This window comes from Gossypium raimondii, chromosome 4 (genome assembly GCF_025698545.1).
Source record: "Gossypium raimondii isolate GPD5lz chromosome 4, ASM2569854v1, whole genome shotgun sequence".
NCBI lineage: Eukaryota > Viridiplantae > Streptophyta > Magnoliopsida > Malvales > Malvaceae > Gossypium > Gossypium raimondii.
The window spans coordinates 44,459,143-44,477,598 of NC_068568.1; the positions used below are offsets into that span (position 1 = coordinate 44,459,143).

At 33.7% G+C, this 18,456-nt stretch overlaps 1 protein-coding gene across 3 annotated transcripts; it reads left to right on the top strand.

Moving 5' to 3' along the window:
• Nucleotides 1-8,251: 8,251 nt before the first annotated feature.
• LOC105780605 (uncharacterized) lies at nucleotides 8,252-15,367 on the top strand. 3 transcript variants are annotated; one of them, XM_012605028.2, is made up of 13 exons: nucleotides 8,270-8,927; nucleotides 11,973-12,110; nucleotides 12,330-12,411; nucleotides 12,627-12,703; nucleotides 13,022-13,128; nucleotides 13,417-13,534; nucleotides 13,626-13,772; nucleotides 13,880-13,971; nucleotides 14,200-14,266; nucleotides 14,344-14,422; nucleotides 14,517-14,608; nucleotides 14,777-14,920; nucleotides 15,001-15,367. In XM_012605028.2, the coding sequence occupies exons 1-13, from the start codon at nucleotides 8,622-8,624 to the stop codon at nucleotides 15,025-15,027; spliced, it is 1,476 nt and encodes a 491-aa protein (XP_012460482.1). In that variant the 5' UTR covers nucleotides 8,270-8,621; the 3' UTR covers nucleotides 15,028-15,367. The 3 variants fall into 3 exon arrangements, with proteins under 3 accessions (XP_052485653.1, XP_012460482.1, XP_012460483.1); XM_012605029.2 differs by having other exon boundaries at nucleotides 8,278-8,927; nucleotides 13,656-13,772; XM_052629693.1 differs by lacking the exons at nucleotides 14,777-14,920; nucleotides 15,001-15,367 and having other exon boundaries at nucleotides 8,252-8,927; nucleotides 14,330-14,422.
• The last annotated feature ends 3,089 nt before the right edge of the window (nucleotides 15,368-18,456 follow it).

An 18,456-nucleotide genomic window follows, 5' to 3' on the forward strand; every position in this document is an offset into this window, starting at 1 on the left:
TTGAATATCGTTTTTATTTTGAAAATCTTTAAATCATAAAAAAAAAATTAATGTTTTGACAAAATCAAAATGTATTTAAAAAATGTATTAAAATGTCAATGCAATATGAAACAAATATTTTAATCTAAAATATACATGTATATGATATATATATATATATAATGATATATAAGTGAATTTTGTAAGCATGTATATGACCATGAAATAAATATATATAAAAATGCATAATTATTATAAAATGTTAGTGCATACATATATATATATATATGAATACAAAAGTCATGAAAATAAAATAATAATAAAATACATACAAAATATATTCATACATTAAAAAATAAAAGTATAATATATTAATAAATTATGAAACTATGAAAAGATATACATAAAACATACGAAAATATATTTATAATAATTTGAATAATGTAAAAACATGCATATTATAAAAGAAAAATATATAGGATTATAAAAATATGAAAAATTTATAAACATTATAAAATAATAATGCATGTACGATATATATAAATTATAAAAATAAAATGGTATGATAATAAAATATACGAACTATATATATATTTAAAACATTTATAATATACATATATATATATTAACATATATATATATATATATATATGCGTACCTGTATACATAATAATAATAATAATAATATAGTAATAATTATACCAATAAATAATATTACCAATATAATAAAAACTAAAAAAAAATTAGAGATTAAATTTAAAAAAAAACAGAATTTAAAAAGCTAATTTCTAAATAACGTGAAAGGGAGCAAATTAACACATGCACAACAAGAGGAGGACTGAACGAGAAATTTACCCAAACTTCCCAAAACACTGCGCAGTATTGGACCGATTTGAAACAGTAATAAAATATTTTACAAAATTTAAAAGAAATAAAAAACAATTTTAAAGCACTGTAAAAACAAAGGGACCAATTGCGCAAATTATCCATTTGAGAGAAATGCGCGGATCCTCCCCGGGTCGAATCGGATTTTTTTGGGTCGGGTCACGCAGTCATTCGGGTACACCAAATACAGCACCGTTTTAAAATCAATTAAAAACCCCTTTTTCAAACCCTAAAAACCATTTTCTTTCTTTCTTTGTCATTGCGCCATATCTCTACCTTTAAAACTCCTCCCCTGCTTCAATGGTAATGAAACAAAGGGCTTCAATGATGCCACGCTGGTGAGTTTTCCTTTACTCCCCTTCTTTAATCTCTTTTGTTTTAGAAAGCAAAAGAAAAACAAAAGTAAAATGAAAATGGTAAAAGAACAGAAGGAAAGAACAACAAGCCGTCACCTTCAAAATTATCTTTTATTTCTCTTGTATTTTCTTTTTTAATTTTTTCTCCAAAATTTGCTAACCCTATAATGTAAATCGATTGGCTTTTTATATCCCAATCTTTTTACAATTTTCTATCTCTTCAATCACACCCATTGTTTGTGGTTTCTGCAGTGAAGGAGAACGTGAAACGAACATTGCAGGTCATTGAACGTCTTGAAAGTACGACGTGGGTAATGGAAAGGTTTTCTTGGCGTGGGCGATCGAGGCGCCAATTTGCTTCAATCTGCTTCCATTGCTGCTGAAGACATGTTGTGGGCTAGGGTTTGCACACTTGGGCCTTATTGGGCCAAATGTAATTGGGTCAAGACTGGCCCAAGTTTTATTGGGTTTGATTAGTTAATTTGGGCTCCAGGCAACAATTAGGTATTAAAACTGGGTCTGTAATTTATTGTATTTTTATTTTAAGGTTTATGTATTTGGGCCCGGGCTAAAATGGCCTATTACAGACACCATACGAGGATCCGGCAATTAGGGCAATAATTCCGGTTGTGTTCTTACAAAATCCAAACGCTTGGCACGCGAAAGTCGCGTTGATCAGCTATGCGACCGTGGAGATGCACCAGTCAGACAGAGTGATACGACAATTTGGATGTAGAAAACCGATTCCCGTGGCACCTGAGGTGTTTGGTGATCACCATAAAATTGACCTACGGAAACTGCATACGGATTGGCCAAGATTTTGGTCCCACTACATCGAATGTGGGAAGATCGGTATGAGTATATACCTACTATGGAACCGATCATCGTTCCGGAGTTAGCGTGCGTGCCGAAATACATGCCATGGTTTAGGATCCATAGCAAGCCGTATTTACTGTCGGCAGAGGAGAGGCAGCGGCAATTGCGTGTCCAAAGGGAACGACGTGGGCCTTTAAATCCAAGACGAAGGGATGACGACGCAGGCCCATCAACGAGGCCCAGAAATTCACCCGGGCCATTATCAGCGCCTATAACTTCATCAGGCCCAGCACCAAAACAGTCACCTGACCCAGCAATTCAACCAACGATACTTACGGCACAACCTTTTCAGATAATGCCAGGTGCGTATCCTATCCCCTTAATGTATTCTAACCCTTATATGTTTCCTTTTTCGAGTCTCATGGCAGGTTAGAGTCAATGGCCCGGTTCATCTCCATTTTCTGTTATGCCGAGTGGACCGCCGATGTATAGGCCAGCGTCGCACGAGGGATCGCAAGAGCGGTCGCGAGGAGCTCTTCTTTTTACCAATCCCCATCACCGTATGGGTTTCAAACACCGTCACCGTTGGTGATGCAAACACCTCCACATTCACTATTCTATCAAGGTGGCTCATCGTCCCAACACTGACAACTGGAGGAACCAGAATCCCCGCCGGAGTAATCATAACCCCCGCTGGAAGCTGGACAAAGGAGGAATCCAGCGCGTAACCATCGACGGCCGCCATGTGGCACTGAATCTGGCGGGCACGGAGATTGATTTGTATTTTAATATATTTGTACAAACATTTTGAATATTTTAATATTATTTGATGTAATAAAATAGAAATTTATTTGAGGTATTACTTAAAAACCCTAAATTAATTTATTAAAAATTTATAAATTTATAATTTATAATTAAATTTATAATTTAATTGACAAACCCTAACAAAAACCCTAACCCTAACCCTTAACTTAAACCCTAAACTAATTTATTAAAAATTTATAATTTATAATTTATAATTAAATTTTGTTATTAATTGACAAACCCTAACAAAAACCCTAACCCTAACCCTAACACTTTAACTTAAAAACCCTAAACCTTTAACTTAAAACCCTAAATCCTTAACTTAAAAACCCTAACAAATAACTTAAAAACCCTAAACCATTAACTTAAAAACCCTAACCCTTAACTTAAAAACTCTAACCCTAAACGTGACCCTAATATGATATAATTTGATAAATTGACTAACAATTAATACAATTAACAATTAATAATTTTACTAACAAACTATTACGTTTTTACAAAATGTTCTAATTGGTACAAAAAAATATAATTTTACTAACAAACTATTGCGTTTTTACAAAATGTTTTGATTGGTACAAAAAAATATAATTTGTTTACAATGACATTCAACTATTGTGATTTGGGCATTACTGACTTTGTATGGCCCGGATTCCTACACCATCCGCACAACTTTTGTTGACTGACTGTTTCTTGGATATCCATATTGTTACGTATTCTTGTCGAGCAAGGTCGACCCTTTGGTTTGCGACGCAATTCTCTATCCGGTAACAGCTTAAAAGGAGCAAGAGATATGGGCAGCCACTTACGTTCATCTGGGACCGTTGGGAAAACGTGTCTCCAGACGTTGTACATGTTTTTTAATTTATACACTTCGTCCACATAGCTCATCGGATCCAGACGGAGATTCTGACAAGCTGCAATAACATGAGCGTATGGATAACGAAGTGCATCAAACATCCCACAGTCACAAGTCCTGTTTCGCAAGTGTACACGATATTTCTCGCCAACAACACCTTGGTGCGGTCTGTCAAACTCTGTCACGAGAAACCATAAGTTGTATTGATCGTGACACACTGTGTGCATGGTGTTCGCCCGCGCCTTGGCCTTGTTAATTTCTTCATTTACAATTAATTCAAATTGACAAACGAAATAACACAGATAGAGACTAAATACCCATGTTGGTCACTTGTCGACGTTCGCTCTTAGATGGATATTACATGTAGTAGTTTGAAGCAACGTGCCTTAGGCAATATCGATGGTGTGTGCGCTGCCATAAGCTTCCCTGTCGGTCAAATGCAGCTAGTATACCTGTACCCTGATCTGAAATAACACAGATATCAGGTTGGGGGCACACATGCCTCCTTAACCTAGATAGGAAGAAATCTCAATCATCAGATGACTCCCCCGGTGTTATTGCAAACGCAATTGGAAGAATTCTCCCACCGTCATCCTGTGCCACTGCAAGCAATAGCCAATGAGTATACCTACCAAACATAAAGGTACCGATGAGTATGAAAATGCGTCTCGGCATTGCTTAAAGGTCCAAAACAGACGTTTGAACACTTAGCATCCACGTAGTAATCGGCCGTTGTAGTAAGCATGTTCCGTTTCAAGGTCTGTGATGGCACCTGGGACGTATCTCTCTAGCACTTGACACCACAGTCATATTTCATTATATGAGGCGTCTCACCCACTATGCATATTCTCCAACGCCTTCTGCTTAACTATCCAAGCCTTGCGGTAAGAGGGCGTGTACCCCATTTGGCTACGACTATTGGCAATTAACATCGGCACTGAAGTCCTGGGATCTACTTTCACCGTGGGCAGTATCAAGCTAGCTAACATAGCTGAATCCATCTTGGTATGATCTTGTGAAACACCTATAAACGGAGTACATTAAATAATGCAACATTACATAATAACAGTATTATTCAGAAACCGTCAATACTGTACCTGCAGCACATGTATGTGAACCTTTGTACTTTTATATCTCCCACAACCCTGTCATTTTCCTCAACGAGGCGTAGGTTTTCCATGAACATGTGCCGTCTTGCACGGCACACTTCGCCTCAAACTTATCAGATTTGGATTTAACGACGTGGTAGTTAACACCATTTTTGACGCTATGTTGTTTTAAAACACCAATAAAACTATCATTGTTGGAAAACTGATTACCAACTTCAAATTCACCCAAATCTAGCCCCCGAACTTGTACGATCACACAACCGGTGTGGTAGATCCGGAAACTCCAACGCATCATCTGCAGACAGATTGACATTATGCATGTGGGCTAGAGGTGAGTATGCTCCGAATCATGGATTTCTTCTTCATATGAACTCTTTTCAGCATCTTCAGGTTCTGTTGGAATAGCCTCCGGTTCAGAAAATAAGCCAACTTCTGTACCATCAGGCCGGGCTCTCGAGGTATATCCACATCAGAGTCATCTTCTAACCCACCATCATCTGCAGCGTATGAGGTCCCCTCACCAGTGGACGTCGTAAGGAGTACATCATCCCTTCTTCTGGGCATTTCATAACGTCCCTAATTGGATGTAGATTGCCAACCACTAGAACTTGATGCCGTTCTCCAGCACGTATTTCTAGCATCAAACATCGAGCCACCGACGTACATGTCTCATCCACCGACAGAGTGTCTTGCAGGGGCTGTACATTCCACACCGCTACCAAACATGGGTTGTTCCATGTTTTGTAACCCACTAACCAAGTGTCGGCCAGGGTTCGTGTATACATCTCAAACACCGGGCGTAAGTACATCATTTGGCGATGTAAATTGTACATATAACTCAATATAATGTGCTCCACTAGCAAGATGAGTCTGCACCATTGCCTTCAAGCTACAAGCACATTTTATGTTGAACGAGTCATATGTCACCGGATCAACAAAAGAACAAAATCGATACGTAATAGACAGAACTTTCATTGGCGTCGTTCTGAAAATTTTACGCTTAATTCTTTTACGAAGTTCTGTCAAACTATGTTCTGGTTAAAAAACAGTCGCACCGTATTCTCTGAAAAAAAGGACACCATTCTCGGTGTGACAAACCTCACCATCATAGTAAATAACAGCACTAATACGTTCACTCATATTTAATTTCTAACCTTCTTAGCCTCTCTAAATTTTTTTGCTCTGTAACTTATGCAATCTGAGAACATTTTTTGCCTCATTTATAGCCTCACCCCAAACATGCTACTGTAGCAAAAGCGCGTCAACGAGGACGCGATTTCATAAATTCTTCTGATAAAGCATCCTGCTTGAAGCGTTTTTTATACTATTCGCTCAGAAACGTCAACTCAAAATTATTTTTTCAAGACCTCATCAGAGCAAAAAGCGTCCCACGTGGGCGCGATTTTAAATTCTTCGATAAAGCATCCGCTTGAGCGTTTTTATACTATTCGCTCAGAAACGTCAACTCGAAATTATTTTTTCAGGACCAACTGTAGCAAAAGCGCGTCCACGTGAGCGCAATTTCAGAAATTCTTCTGATAAAGCATCCTGCTTTGATTTTATCTTAAAAACCCATAAACACGAAACCTAATATAATTTTTAAAAAAATTATAATTAATTGAATTAAGAAACCCTAAACCCTAATCTCTTATTTGTTTAATTTTTTCTCTAAAACCCTAAAAACTTTAAACCCTAACCCTAAAAACCCAAAACCTAACACTGAAGAAACGGCAAAAACGCGTCCCCAGGGGCGCGCTATGTGGCAACAAAACGCGGCCCCGGGGGCGCGCTTTGCCTACGTGGCAGCAAAACGCGTCCTCATAAGCGCGCTTTGTGTCCACGTAAGCAAAGCGAGCCCCCAGGGACGCGTTTTGCTGACACGTCCCCTGACATCGCTGACGGGGACGCGTTTTCGGGGAAAATTGCCCATTCCGGTAAATAATAAAATACCGGGCCCATTTCGATAAATTTTAAAAAAACGAGCTTTTTTGGTATTTTACCCACTAAGAATGGTTAAAATTAAAGAAAATTGTCGATTAGATTGAGTTTAGTAAATAATAGATAAAGGTTTAGGCAGCTCATGATTCATGCATGAAATGGCATGTGAATTGTGGCTCATTTCCTATTATCACACCAAACGAAATGCTTTGCAATTATGGGCACATAACGAATCACTTCCAGCACTACTAATTTCAGTTACCATCCCTTTACCTTTCCACATTCTGTTTTAAACCCCAGGTTAAACTAGACATCATAATTTTAAAAATAATTATAGTACGTGAAAATATACTTACATAAAACAACTATAAAGTTCATCATCGACGATGGTTCAGTTCAAGCAAAACTTTGAAACCCCCTATATATTTTACATGTTAATTGTGTATATAATGACGATCAATTCTAAAATCAATATTTTACCTTTTAAAGGAAGTCGATAGCTTAAGATAACAACGTCTTGACACCAATAAACTTTTATTTTTCAATAATTATTCCAGGTTTTCTTTGGATTTTAATTTGTGACACATTTTTAAATAGATGAATACAATAATTTCTATTATTTTTATTTCATTTGTAAATTAAGTTTAAAAATATAATTTGTTAAAATATTTTTCTTTGTTGAATTTATTGTTTGTGTATCAAATATATGTATTTTTAAATTACAACGTAATTATAAATAGTACATTCGAACAAATAGAATAAATCATTATAAAACACTAGTGGACTGATAAGCTAAATTATATATGGTTTTAAATCAGAATAAATATGAAGATAATTCATATATAATGAAATTTAAACCAAAATAGATATAGACCAATAGTGCATAAGATGAGATTCAAGCTAAAATCTCAAAATTTTCAAAATGTTAAAATTATTATTATCGAAAGGTTTTACCTTAATGTCACCTGATTCAAATAAAATTAGACTCAAACGCAAAATGTAAGAGAACACTTGTAATTATATAAAAATAAAAAAATGTTTATTTTAGTAAATCCAAAAGAAATTTGAAATAAATATAAATATGGTAGAATAGTATGATATATATCATATAGCATAAATTTATATTTATATAAAAATATTAATCATGTACACTAACTTAATTAAATAGTTATATTTTATTTTTAAAATAAAATAAAAACGAAAATTAGAATTTGTTATTTCAAGTTATTTGATACCTATCCCACTACAATAGGAGTAGCTAGTAGGAAAGAGAGAGTGGAAGTATATGGAAAGAGCGGAAGGTGCTACTTTTTGTTTTTTTTTAATGCTCCAATTCATTTATATTAAAAAGTATTTATTTTCTTAAACAATATTTAATAGAATATTTGATTAATAATATATAAAATATATCGGTTACGGATCTCCAATGGTTAAACTCTTGCTCAAATTACTACACTCTTTTTCTTTTTTTTTTTTGAAATAAAATAAAATCTAAACAAGAGATATGGGCTGCACTGCAGTTTGATTGATTCCATCCATAAATCTGTTTACAGTGATATAGTAATAATATAATAATATTCCTATAAAAGAATTCGAAATCTCTTTCCTAAAATCCTTGTAATCAAAGATATTTATGCTTCCTCTTTTCTTGAATCCTATCAAATATAACACACAATCAAGCTTAGATGTTTATCTTTTAAGCTTCTTTCCTTCTTCTTTTGTTTCTTGTTTTCTTCTTCTTTTCTCATTGATATTATCATACAACCTTTCTTTCTTTCTTTTTAATTCAGTTCAGCGAATGTTGGTTTGATTGAGGGGGAAAAAAGAGAGAAGATTGTAGAGAGAGAGAGAGAGAGTGTGTGTGTGTGTGTGTGGCAAATGGCGATCGAGTACGAACCAATCAAGCCATATGCCGATGATTTAGAGGATTCTGTTTATACGCAAGAAAAGCATTTCAGCATTGATATTGATATTATTGGCAATGCTGAGAAAATCCAAGATGATGATGAAAGTAAGAATTTGAATCAGCTGGCTTTTCGGATCTCTGACCCAAACATTGCTAACAAAGGTGAAGAAAGCCCCTTCATTCCCGCTTCCAACTCCACAAACCTTCCTCTCCACCGCCAACAGCCGCCGCAGCACCGTCTCATTTCCTTGGACGTTTTCCGGGGGCTCACCGTTGTGGTAAAATCTCCTCTCTCTTTTTAACCTAGCTATCTCAAAATATAACTCCACTGTTGACTGTTCTCAATTTTTACTGCCTGACTTTTCGCTTTTTATGGTACACCCGTTACGCCAGTAAAAGAATATAATTAAAAACTAATATTACTGCATTTCTGCATTGTTAATTATAAATATAAAAATTGAAAATAATTTACATGAGGCTAATTGTTAAAAAATTTAAATATGTGGTGTGTTGAGAGTTTTTAGTAAAGCTTAAAGAATTTATTTTTCATATTAATTTTCAAGTGTTTGAATATACCAATAATGCTTTAAATTAAAACAAAACTAATCAGTAGCAATTCTTTTATAGAAAAGTACGGAAAATCATTATTTTAGTTATTATTATATTGCCATCAATGCGTGCGTCCGTTAAATATGATTTTAATTATTTCTTTTGGGCAGTTGGATTTCATGAATGCTTATCCAGGGTTAGGTTTCTTACAAATTTAAAGAGTTCTGAAAAGAAAATATAGTTTTCTAGGTCAAAATATATCATAACCTCTGTAATTTTTGAAAATTTGAAATCTAATCTTTTAAATTTCAAATTTCTGATTTAATTATTAAATTTTGTTAAAGATAGGTTCACTTCAATTAATTTATTTTAACTAGATAATTGAAAATTTTAATTTTAAAATAGTATTAACATATAGACCTGAATTTTAATGAAAGTAAATTCCTATAAATGAAAGAACAGTTTAAATTACAAATATTCGGCTTATGACATATTTTAACTTTTTATACTATATTTATTTTTACCCGTTAACCCTTAAATCAGTAGGAAAAAGTGTTTAGGTCAACCAAATGTAAGTTCTCTCTGTTGCAATAAAAATACGGTCAATCAATTAAAACTCAATCGATAAATTTTACTTATTTAGAAAGAAAAGAACACTGGGTATATGCAAGTTTGATTTTTTTAATATAAATTAGTGATTATCATAGCTTGTGATGAAATGATTAAAAAAACTTTTTTAAATAAAATTTTGTTCGTTTATTTGTTAAAATGAAATCTTATTTCATCTTAAGTTTGATCCTTAATCCATCCCTCCCTTATAAAACGGCTCAAATATTTTAACAGTTACCATAAAATTAGCATTAAAAGTTCAATTTGCATGCATCATGAAATTACATCAATCTGATTATTTCAGGGCATCCATCATAATCAATGCACTCAAATACATTTACGGTTTCCTAAATAGATAAAGATTTTGCTTTATGCTCCAGGAGTCAAAGATTGAAATATGTTCAAATTTAAAGTATTTCTCTAATTAATGCTTAGGACCAATTTTTAACTTCATTAAAATGTTAATACTGATAAGTATGTATTAAATACAGAAATTATCAACTTTCATTATATGTATAAATAAAATATTAGGATGAAATATTTTCCCTCCCTCCAAGTCCATAAAGCAAGGCATGCGGTTCGATGCCGTATCATTTTGGGATATGGTTCTCCCAAATCCCAATTACGATCTCGTATTGGTTGGATTCTGTCAAGTGGTTGCTTTATTAACTTGCTTTCCATCCCTTTGTATCGTCTGAATGAAGCATCCCTTTTCCCGTCTGAATCTGATTCCTTTTCCAGTAGGGAATAATCGTATATTAATATTTACATGTTAAAATAAGCATGAATCATAACATAATATTGTCATAAGGTAAAGGGTGCAGTCCCGCTTGCATCTGTAACATGCAGATTTTTCTTGCTGGAAGATATCATAGTACTAATTATCAGTTTTCCTTTTAATGTGGAGCAAGATAATTTTTTTTCTTTAATACTAGCTGTTCGGGGATGGTTGTCTTATTTATTGTATATGTTTTTTTACAACTTTGTTGAAGTACTTTTCCACCTCCCACATTGGACATAAGCCTTAATAATTGTAATAGGCCAACTATCAGTTCGCGGGACTTGGCCATTGAGGTACTTGTTTTCTTTATTACTATTTTATTGTTAATTCCACTTTTTACCCGAAAGAAGAAGAAATAATCAAGCTTTCTCGTAAACTGCATAGAGTGTTATTTTGTTGCCCAAAAGCAATAAGGACTAAGGAGTATGTATAAGTAAATATGTATAGATTTGGAGCCTGGAAGACATTTTTCTTTTCTTTTTGAAGTTCTGAACTCCGTTGCACACATATTCCCCTGTTTGAAGTGAGTGTTAAATATGGATATGTCCAACACTAATATTAATATACTGAACATTTTTTAAGGTGTTTTGATATATTTAGAAGATCATATGCCAAGTTTATTTAGAATATGTGCTGAACACTAGTTTGGGTTGCATCACTGTTTCATAAAAAAATTATCACGTGATTTTTTATTTTTCAATCTCGTGGAAGTTCTAGGTAAAGAAAGCTATATTTTCTAGAATAGGCCCTTTTGACTATCAAGAGTGGTCATAATGCATTCGAACTTGAATGCATAAAAGTTGAAGCCTGCTATCAACTTAATCATAAGTTTGTGATTGGAACATAAATGTCGTTAACATGGGATGATCAAGGTACACCATCTCAGATTTAAATCCTAAAAGCCTCCCACATTTTTGGTAATTTCTTTTCATCCATCCACTACCATATTCTCTGGATCTTTTATGCAATACCCTTTAATCCTTCTTCGGCAATTTTATTCTATACTTGGATTCATTAAATATGAAATTTTAGCATTTCCTATCGGTTTAAGTATTTTGGATAATTATTGACCAAATTATCTCTTAAACAATGTGAAACAATAAAAAACTTGAATTAAGATGATGTATTTTGGTTAGGGGCTGTAGGAGGTTTGAATTTCAGACTAATGCTAATTTATATAAGACGTTTGCCTTCTTAAAAATGAAACCAGTATCTAGACCATTCTTGAAAATCATGATGCATATTCTATCTCTAGATGTAATTTATGTCAAAATCTGTTATAAGCTTTTCGGTATTTGCACAAATTTTCATTATGTTGTTTCATCAGTAGGTATCTTGCTCTAGTTATTTTATTTTTTTTCTTCTTCTTTCATTTTTGATGCAGCTAATGATACTTGTAGATGATGTTGGTGGCATTCTTCCTGCCATCAATCATTCACCATGGAATGGATTAACCCTTGCAGATTATGTCATGCCATTTTTTCTCTTCATTGTTGGTGTTTCTCTAGGACTGACATACAAGGTACCACTTGCATCTCGAATGTATTGTTTTCAATGCAAAACTTTCAGTACCAGTAAAATGAGATCAATGGGTCTTGCTCCTTTTTATGCTCTGTTAGGAAGCAGAAATACTTCTATATCACGTTATACATTAATGATCCTACTGGTTTCAAATGTCTCTAGTGTTATCACCACTGATTCTTTTAGGAGTTTTTCTCTAACTGTTTGATTCTTTGTACAGAGAGTTTCCTGCAGAGTTACTGCAACTAGAAAAGCAATATTGCGGGCACTAAAGCTTCTGATATTAGGCATTTTTCTACAAGGTGGCTCTTTATTTCTTTAACCCTGTACAACTTATCTTGGCTGATGGATATATATGCATTCTCTTACAACATTAATATGGCAGACCTCTAACATGAAATTATTGCTGAACGTTCGAGTAGTCTAAATTCAGTGATAAATGTATCACATGGATACTAATTGTCCAAACTTCGGTTATTGTTTTGTCTCATCATTTGTAATTTCTAATCACTAACAGGAGGCTTCTTCCATGGGCTCAACAATTTAACTTATGGGATGGATATTCAGCAAATGAGATTGATGGGAATACTGCAGGTGTGCTTTCTTACAAGTTCACACCCAATTTTTATTATGAATGTTAGAAAATCGAATGAAGGTGTTCTAAGGCAGCTTCCTTGCTTTCTCCCTAATGTAGAGTAGGTTAAACAAATGAACAGTTTACTTGTTGGCTTTCTGTTGTTCTATGAGAGTATTAGTCCATTATTTCTCAAACTTCTTAGCAAGTTTAAGGTGGAAATGTTTTAGGAACGGAATGGGCTTGAGATTTAGTTGTGGAATTTTAAGTCATATTAATTATTTACAGTAGGATAACGTATTGTTCTTGTTTTGTTTTTTGCCTGCCCTCCTTCCCAGAGAATTGCCATAGCATATTTAGTAGCAGCATTGTGCGAGATTTGGCTGAAAGGTGATGATCATGTTACATCACAATTAGCTCTGCTGAGAAAGTATCAATTTCAGTTGTAAGTATTTTCTTCAAGCACACGATAACTCATTTTAGTTATTATATTTGTATTTTGTATCTTAGTGTAGCTTAATTACGCAGTCTTTTATAAGAACTTAAGTTTAATCTTTTCCTCTATCATAATATATGTGGAAAGGTAAGCTTCAAATCTTTGCTTTTCCATTTTTGTCTCCCATGCAAAAGTTTTTTTCTTTTCACCAATGTTCTTTAAATTTGCATTCTCATATTTCTTTCTTTGTTGAAATTGTTTACCGATGTGCCCTCTCTCTATCTCTCTCTTTCCCAGGCTTGCTGCTTCTGTTCTTACTGTCATATATATTTTCTTGTTATATGGCCTGTATGTACCCACTTGGCAATATCAAATTCCAGATGCAACTTCTTCCTCAGCACCAAAGACTTTTTCGGTTAGTTCTTTCCTTGTGAAATTGTCTTTCAAGGTTAATAATTGCATTCAACTATAGTGGACTTTCACTAAACAAAGAAGTCACTAAGCAGCTTGCTTGCCTTTGCCCTTTCCATTCAAAGGTGAAATGTGGAGTACGTGGTGACACTGGACCAGCTTGTAATGTGGTTGGAATGATTGATCGTAAAATACTGGGGATTCAACATCTGTACAGGAAACCGGTCTTTGAAAGAACAAAGGTATGCTCTCCTTCAAAAGCTTGTTTCGGTTTCTTATTTGCATCATGTACCATCCTTAACCCATTAATTTCCATTGTTCTGTACCATCTCCCCATCCATTTCTATAGCAATGCAGCATCAACTCACCTGATTATGGCCCTTTACCTTCTGATGCCCCTGCTTGGTGTCAAGCCCCCTTTGAACCTGAAGGACTTCTGAGGTTTGCTTAAAGTTTCTTTCCTCACCCTCTGAAATGTCTTTATGAAGATAATACTCTATCCTTTTGTACAGATAGGTAGTCATCGATAGAGTAACAATTTATTATGTGTACTACTGTATGACCACATTACATAAGCAAACTTTAAGTCAACAAGATATGGACCGCTTTTGATTTTCAGTGTGCTTTAGTTGCATGCTTATGGACAGGCCTTGTATGTTCTGGTTGCAGTTCAGTGATGGCGATGGTGACCTGCTTTGTTGGTTTACACTATGGGCATATAATTGTTCACTTTAAGGTGACATTTCCTTTTCCATGTATTGCTTTTATATTCTCTCACTGGATCTTATCAATGAATTAGTGTCTAAAATGCAGGATCATGCGGACCGAATTCGTCTCTGGTTGATACCATCTTCAGCTTTTCTAGTCTTGGGCCTTGCCTTGGATATTTTCGGTAAATAGTTATTTAATACTCTTACAACATTGAGAACCTGCAGTAGTAGCACACTGTTAGTGGTCTCATCATCAGGTCATCTGCTTTCTTGTAGGAATGCACATTAACAAGGCTCTTTACACATTCAGTTACATGTGTGTTACTGCCGGTGCCGCTGGCTTTCTCTTTGCCGGAATTTATCTACTGGTAAGATCAACAAATCCTTTTCACATCTCTTATAGTTCTGCTGATTTACTTGTATAAAGCCATTTAGATTAATCACGAAAGACAGTATTTTCCATCTAACTGCAATGATGGAGAAACACAAGTGGCTTCATTTCCCCAACTTCTAAAACTGAAGAAACTTTGAAACAGGTTGACATCTATGGATATCAACGCATGACATTGGTATTAGAATGGATGGGGAAGCATGCATTGGTGATATACATCCTTGCAGCCTGCAATCTCATACCAGTCGTTATACAGGGATTCTATTGGAAGCAGCCTCCAAATAACATTGTAAGTTGGTGTTTTTCATATTGATGATTCTACTAGATATTGCAGCCTTATATATCTTTATTTGATCATGTACAATCCAGCTTAGCTTAATTGGCATTGGAAGATGAAGTGACGATTTTGCTGCAATCCATGGAAGTATAGGTTTTCTCTTTACCTCTTTTATCAACTACAGTTGTGAACTCTCTCTCTATTTAGATTACCTCAAACTAGAGTAAGTGAGAGAGGGGTGGTTAGGCAGGACAGAAAGGGTAGAAAATATGGTTTGTATGTAAAAAAGAGTGAGCAGAGCAAGCTTGCTTGAGCTTTCTACTTTCATATATTCTTGGAAAATTGGATATAATTTTTCATGTCATCTGTCTTCGTGTGTATATGTTTTGATCATTTTGGCACCGAGAAATCAGCTTAATTAATGTATTTATTTGTGTGTTTTAAGCATCTTCTGCAAAACCTTTCTTCCATTGGCTTGTAAAAAGCCATATCTACTGAATCACTTGGTGCAATTGTTTCATAACATCACTTTAAAAAATCACGTACACTTTACAACCAAATGTCCTCAATGCGTTAATTAACAAAATATACTTCATTGCTCATAGCTTAAATCACAAGCAAGCTTGTATCATTAAAAGGTTTTTTGAGACCAATTGTTCATTGGAGTTAACTATAAAACACATTTCAATTTTCAATTAATACTTAGATCTCACCTTTGTTAATGTAATGGTAAAGGCCGTACCAATGGTGAGTGAGACTGAGAACTGAAAGTAATGAGTGTCAGGTTAGGGTTAATATTAAATGGGTGTAATCATTCAGGCACTTGGATTAGAAAACAGACTGGGATAATTGTTTATTTAAGTCCAAAACATAACAATATATTAGATCGATTCAAACCAACAAATTATTCCAATTTTCAAATTTTTTTTTCAATTATTCCATGTTTTAGTTCCTGTCGTATATTTACATTATAGCTCTACATGCTATTCGAGATTGTTCATATGCGACTGGCATTTGAAAATCGTTGGTAAGTCAAAATGATTGGCATTTATATTTCTCCTCATCCTTGGAAGACTGGCTTAATGCAAATCTATGCAATTTTTATCCACAATTGTTTCTTGGCTAAATGATTTTGTTTTCAAAGATACATGCTACAACAGTGCTACCTTGATTGCCACTAGTATAGCTTGGGCTAGAAGCTTTACTAATACTAAAAGTGCAGTTAGTCTTCACAGCAACATACGTACAAAAAGTGTCTAACAACCCCCACTGATAGGTTAGGTGAAAATTAACATTGACGGTGGCTTCTCTTCTCAAAAATCCTATGTTGGGGGAGTGTTTCGAAATCAAGTTGGAGATTGTTTACTCGGATTTGTAATGACAGTTGGTAAATCGGAAGTTTTTCAAACTGAGGCAAGGGCAATTTATACGAGGGACTTTCTATTGTGTGGTAAGAAAAGTTCAGACAGGTTGAAGTGGAAAGTGATAATGTCATTCTAATTGATATCATCAGCAATGGTTATGTAGTGGATAATAGCCTTTCAGAGGTATAATTCATCCACTCTTTACTTGTGAAGGGTTGACAAGTTAGATTCCAACATATTCTATAGAACAAAATAATGTTGTGGGTTGCTTGGCAAAGATGACTACTAGAGATTTAAACATGATTTGCACTTTTATAAAGTCTTCAATGAGTGTTCGAGCATTGTTGTTGGCTAATCTTTAGCAACTCTAAACCAAGGTGAACTCCCATTAGAGCTATGTTGATGTAGTCGATTTTTACTACTTTTATTTCTAAAAAAAAAAAACAAATTTTATGTATTAAAAAATTTTCTATATATAATTATTGATTATATTAAAAAATTAATTTAAGGATTTTGAATCAATTAATTAAATTTAATTATATAATTGTCAAATATCATTAATTTACTTTACTAATCCATGCATACAAAAATATTATTGCAGAAAATAACTATACATTAACTATATATTAATCAATAGCTAACATGAATTCGAAATCTGCGAAAGGGAAGGGAAAAGTTAAAGCCGTCGACGAATAATTCGGAGTTTTCAGTAAGTATTTCTATAGTCTAAATCTTAATTAAATGTCGTATCTTTGTGCTATTTTACACCGTAAATTGCCTTATTAAATAATCGAGGATGAATTGAATTATATTGAGGTACATTAAGGTTAATGTTGATACAATGACTAAAGTGAATAAAGTAGAAATTATAGATATAACTCTATATCAATAATTTGTATGAGAAATTAGTTGAAGCTTATTGAAGCATTTGTTAACTTGTGAATTTTGTTTTGTGAACTATAAACTGATCTGTGTGAAATGATGGAAAGGACAAATGATAAACTTGAATTGAGAAGCCATCATTGTCGGGCAATCTGAGGTGGTAAGCCATCGTTGTCAGGGTGGCATGTCATCATTACAAGGAAATCTAGGATGACAAAATTGTAATAATAAACCATATTTGACGGGCAATCTGGGGTGGTAAACCATCGTTGCCGAACAACCCGATGTGGCATATGATCGTTGTCGGGCAATCTGAGATGACAAAGTTGTATCAATAAACCATCATTGTCGGGCAACTCGGGGTGATTGGTTATCGTAGTCGAGCAATCTGGGATGACAGATTAAAGTAAGTTGAACATGAACTCGTGAGCTCGGAATATTAACTAAAGGGTAACACAATTTGTGATTTTTTGATTTAGGGATGTACATTGAATGATATTTCATGCTTGAGTTATAAGGAACTAGGTTTTTAGATGGTGATTTTATGTATTGTGAATTATACCATCTCTTTATATTGTGTCAGATTATAGGAATACTACTGGGAGATATACTCATCATACAGTTTTGTTTTCCATGCATAGTTAGGTCCTGTTCGTGATTTTGACTATCGGGTCGGGTGTCAGGGTGTTACAACTACAATTTCTATCAATTTATATTAGTGCTTTGAAGGTTTTCAACAAAAAAATATATATGTATTTTTAAATAAACTCAAACAATTTATTTATGAAAATTAAATTTTCAAACATAAACCATTTTGATTCTATAAGCAATCGGAAAAAATGAAATTCCTAATGTTGTTTCTATCAAAGTATATAAAGATGGATTTTAAAAATTAGAAAGTTGTGATCTTTTCTAGTGTGAGAAATTTAGATATCAATGAAACACTAAATTTGTCAAAAGCTTGTCCAAAAACTTTTATTTTATCTTTTTCCATTGCTTTGAAATTTAAAAACATGTTGAAGTATGTATATTTCTTTAGGAAAATTAATTAGGTTTGATGTGCTTATATTAATTTTTAATTATTACATATTTGGTAAAGGATTATTTGTATAAGTTTTATAGTATAAACTATTCTTTAATTAATTAAGCATAAGAATAATTTTTAAAAATATTATAATTCTTTTTTCTTTTAAATGAAAATAGTAAATAAATATAGAAAACTATATATGCATTATTGTAAAGTACTATACAATTAATTTTTATATTAATTGTGTTATTTATAAAATAATGATAATAATTGTG

Excerpts from the sequence above, each read along its gene's own strand:
- LOC105780605 (XM_012605028.2), top strand. The coding sequence starts at position 8,622 with ATGGCGATCGAGTACGAACCAATCAAGCCATATGCCGATGATTTAGAG. Across the intron at positions 13,773-13,879 it reads CGGTCTTTGAAAGAACAAAG|CAATGCAGCATCAACTCACC; the intron begins GTATGCTCTCCT and ends CCATTTCTATAG. Across the intron at positions 13,972-14,199 it reads GAACCTGAAGGACTTCTGAG|TTCAGTGATGGCGATGGTGA; the intron begins GTTTGCTTAAAG and ends TTCTGGTTGCAG.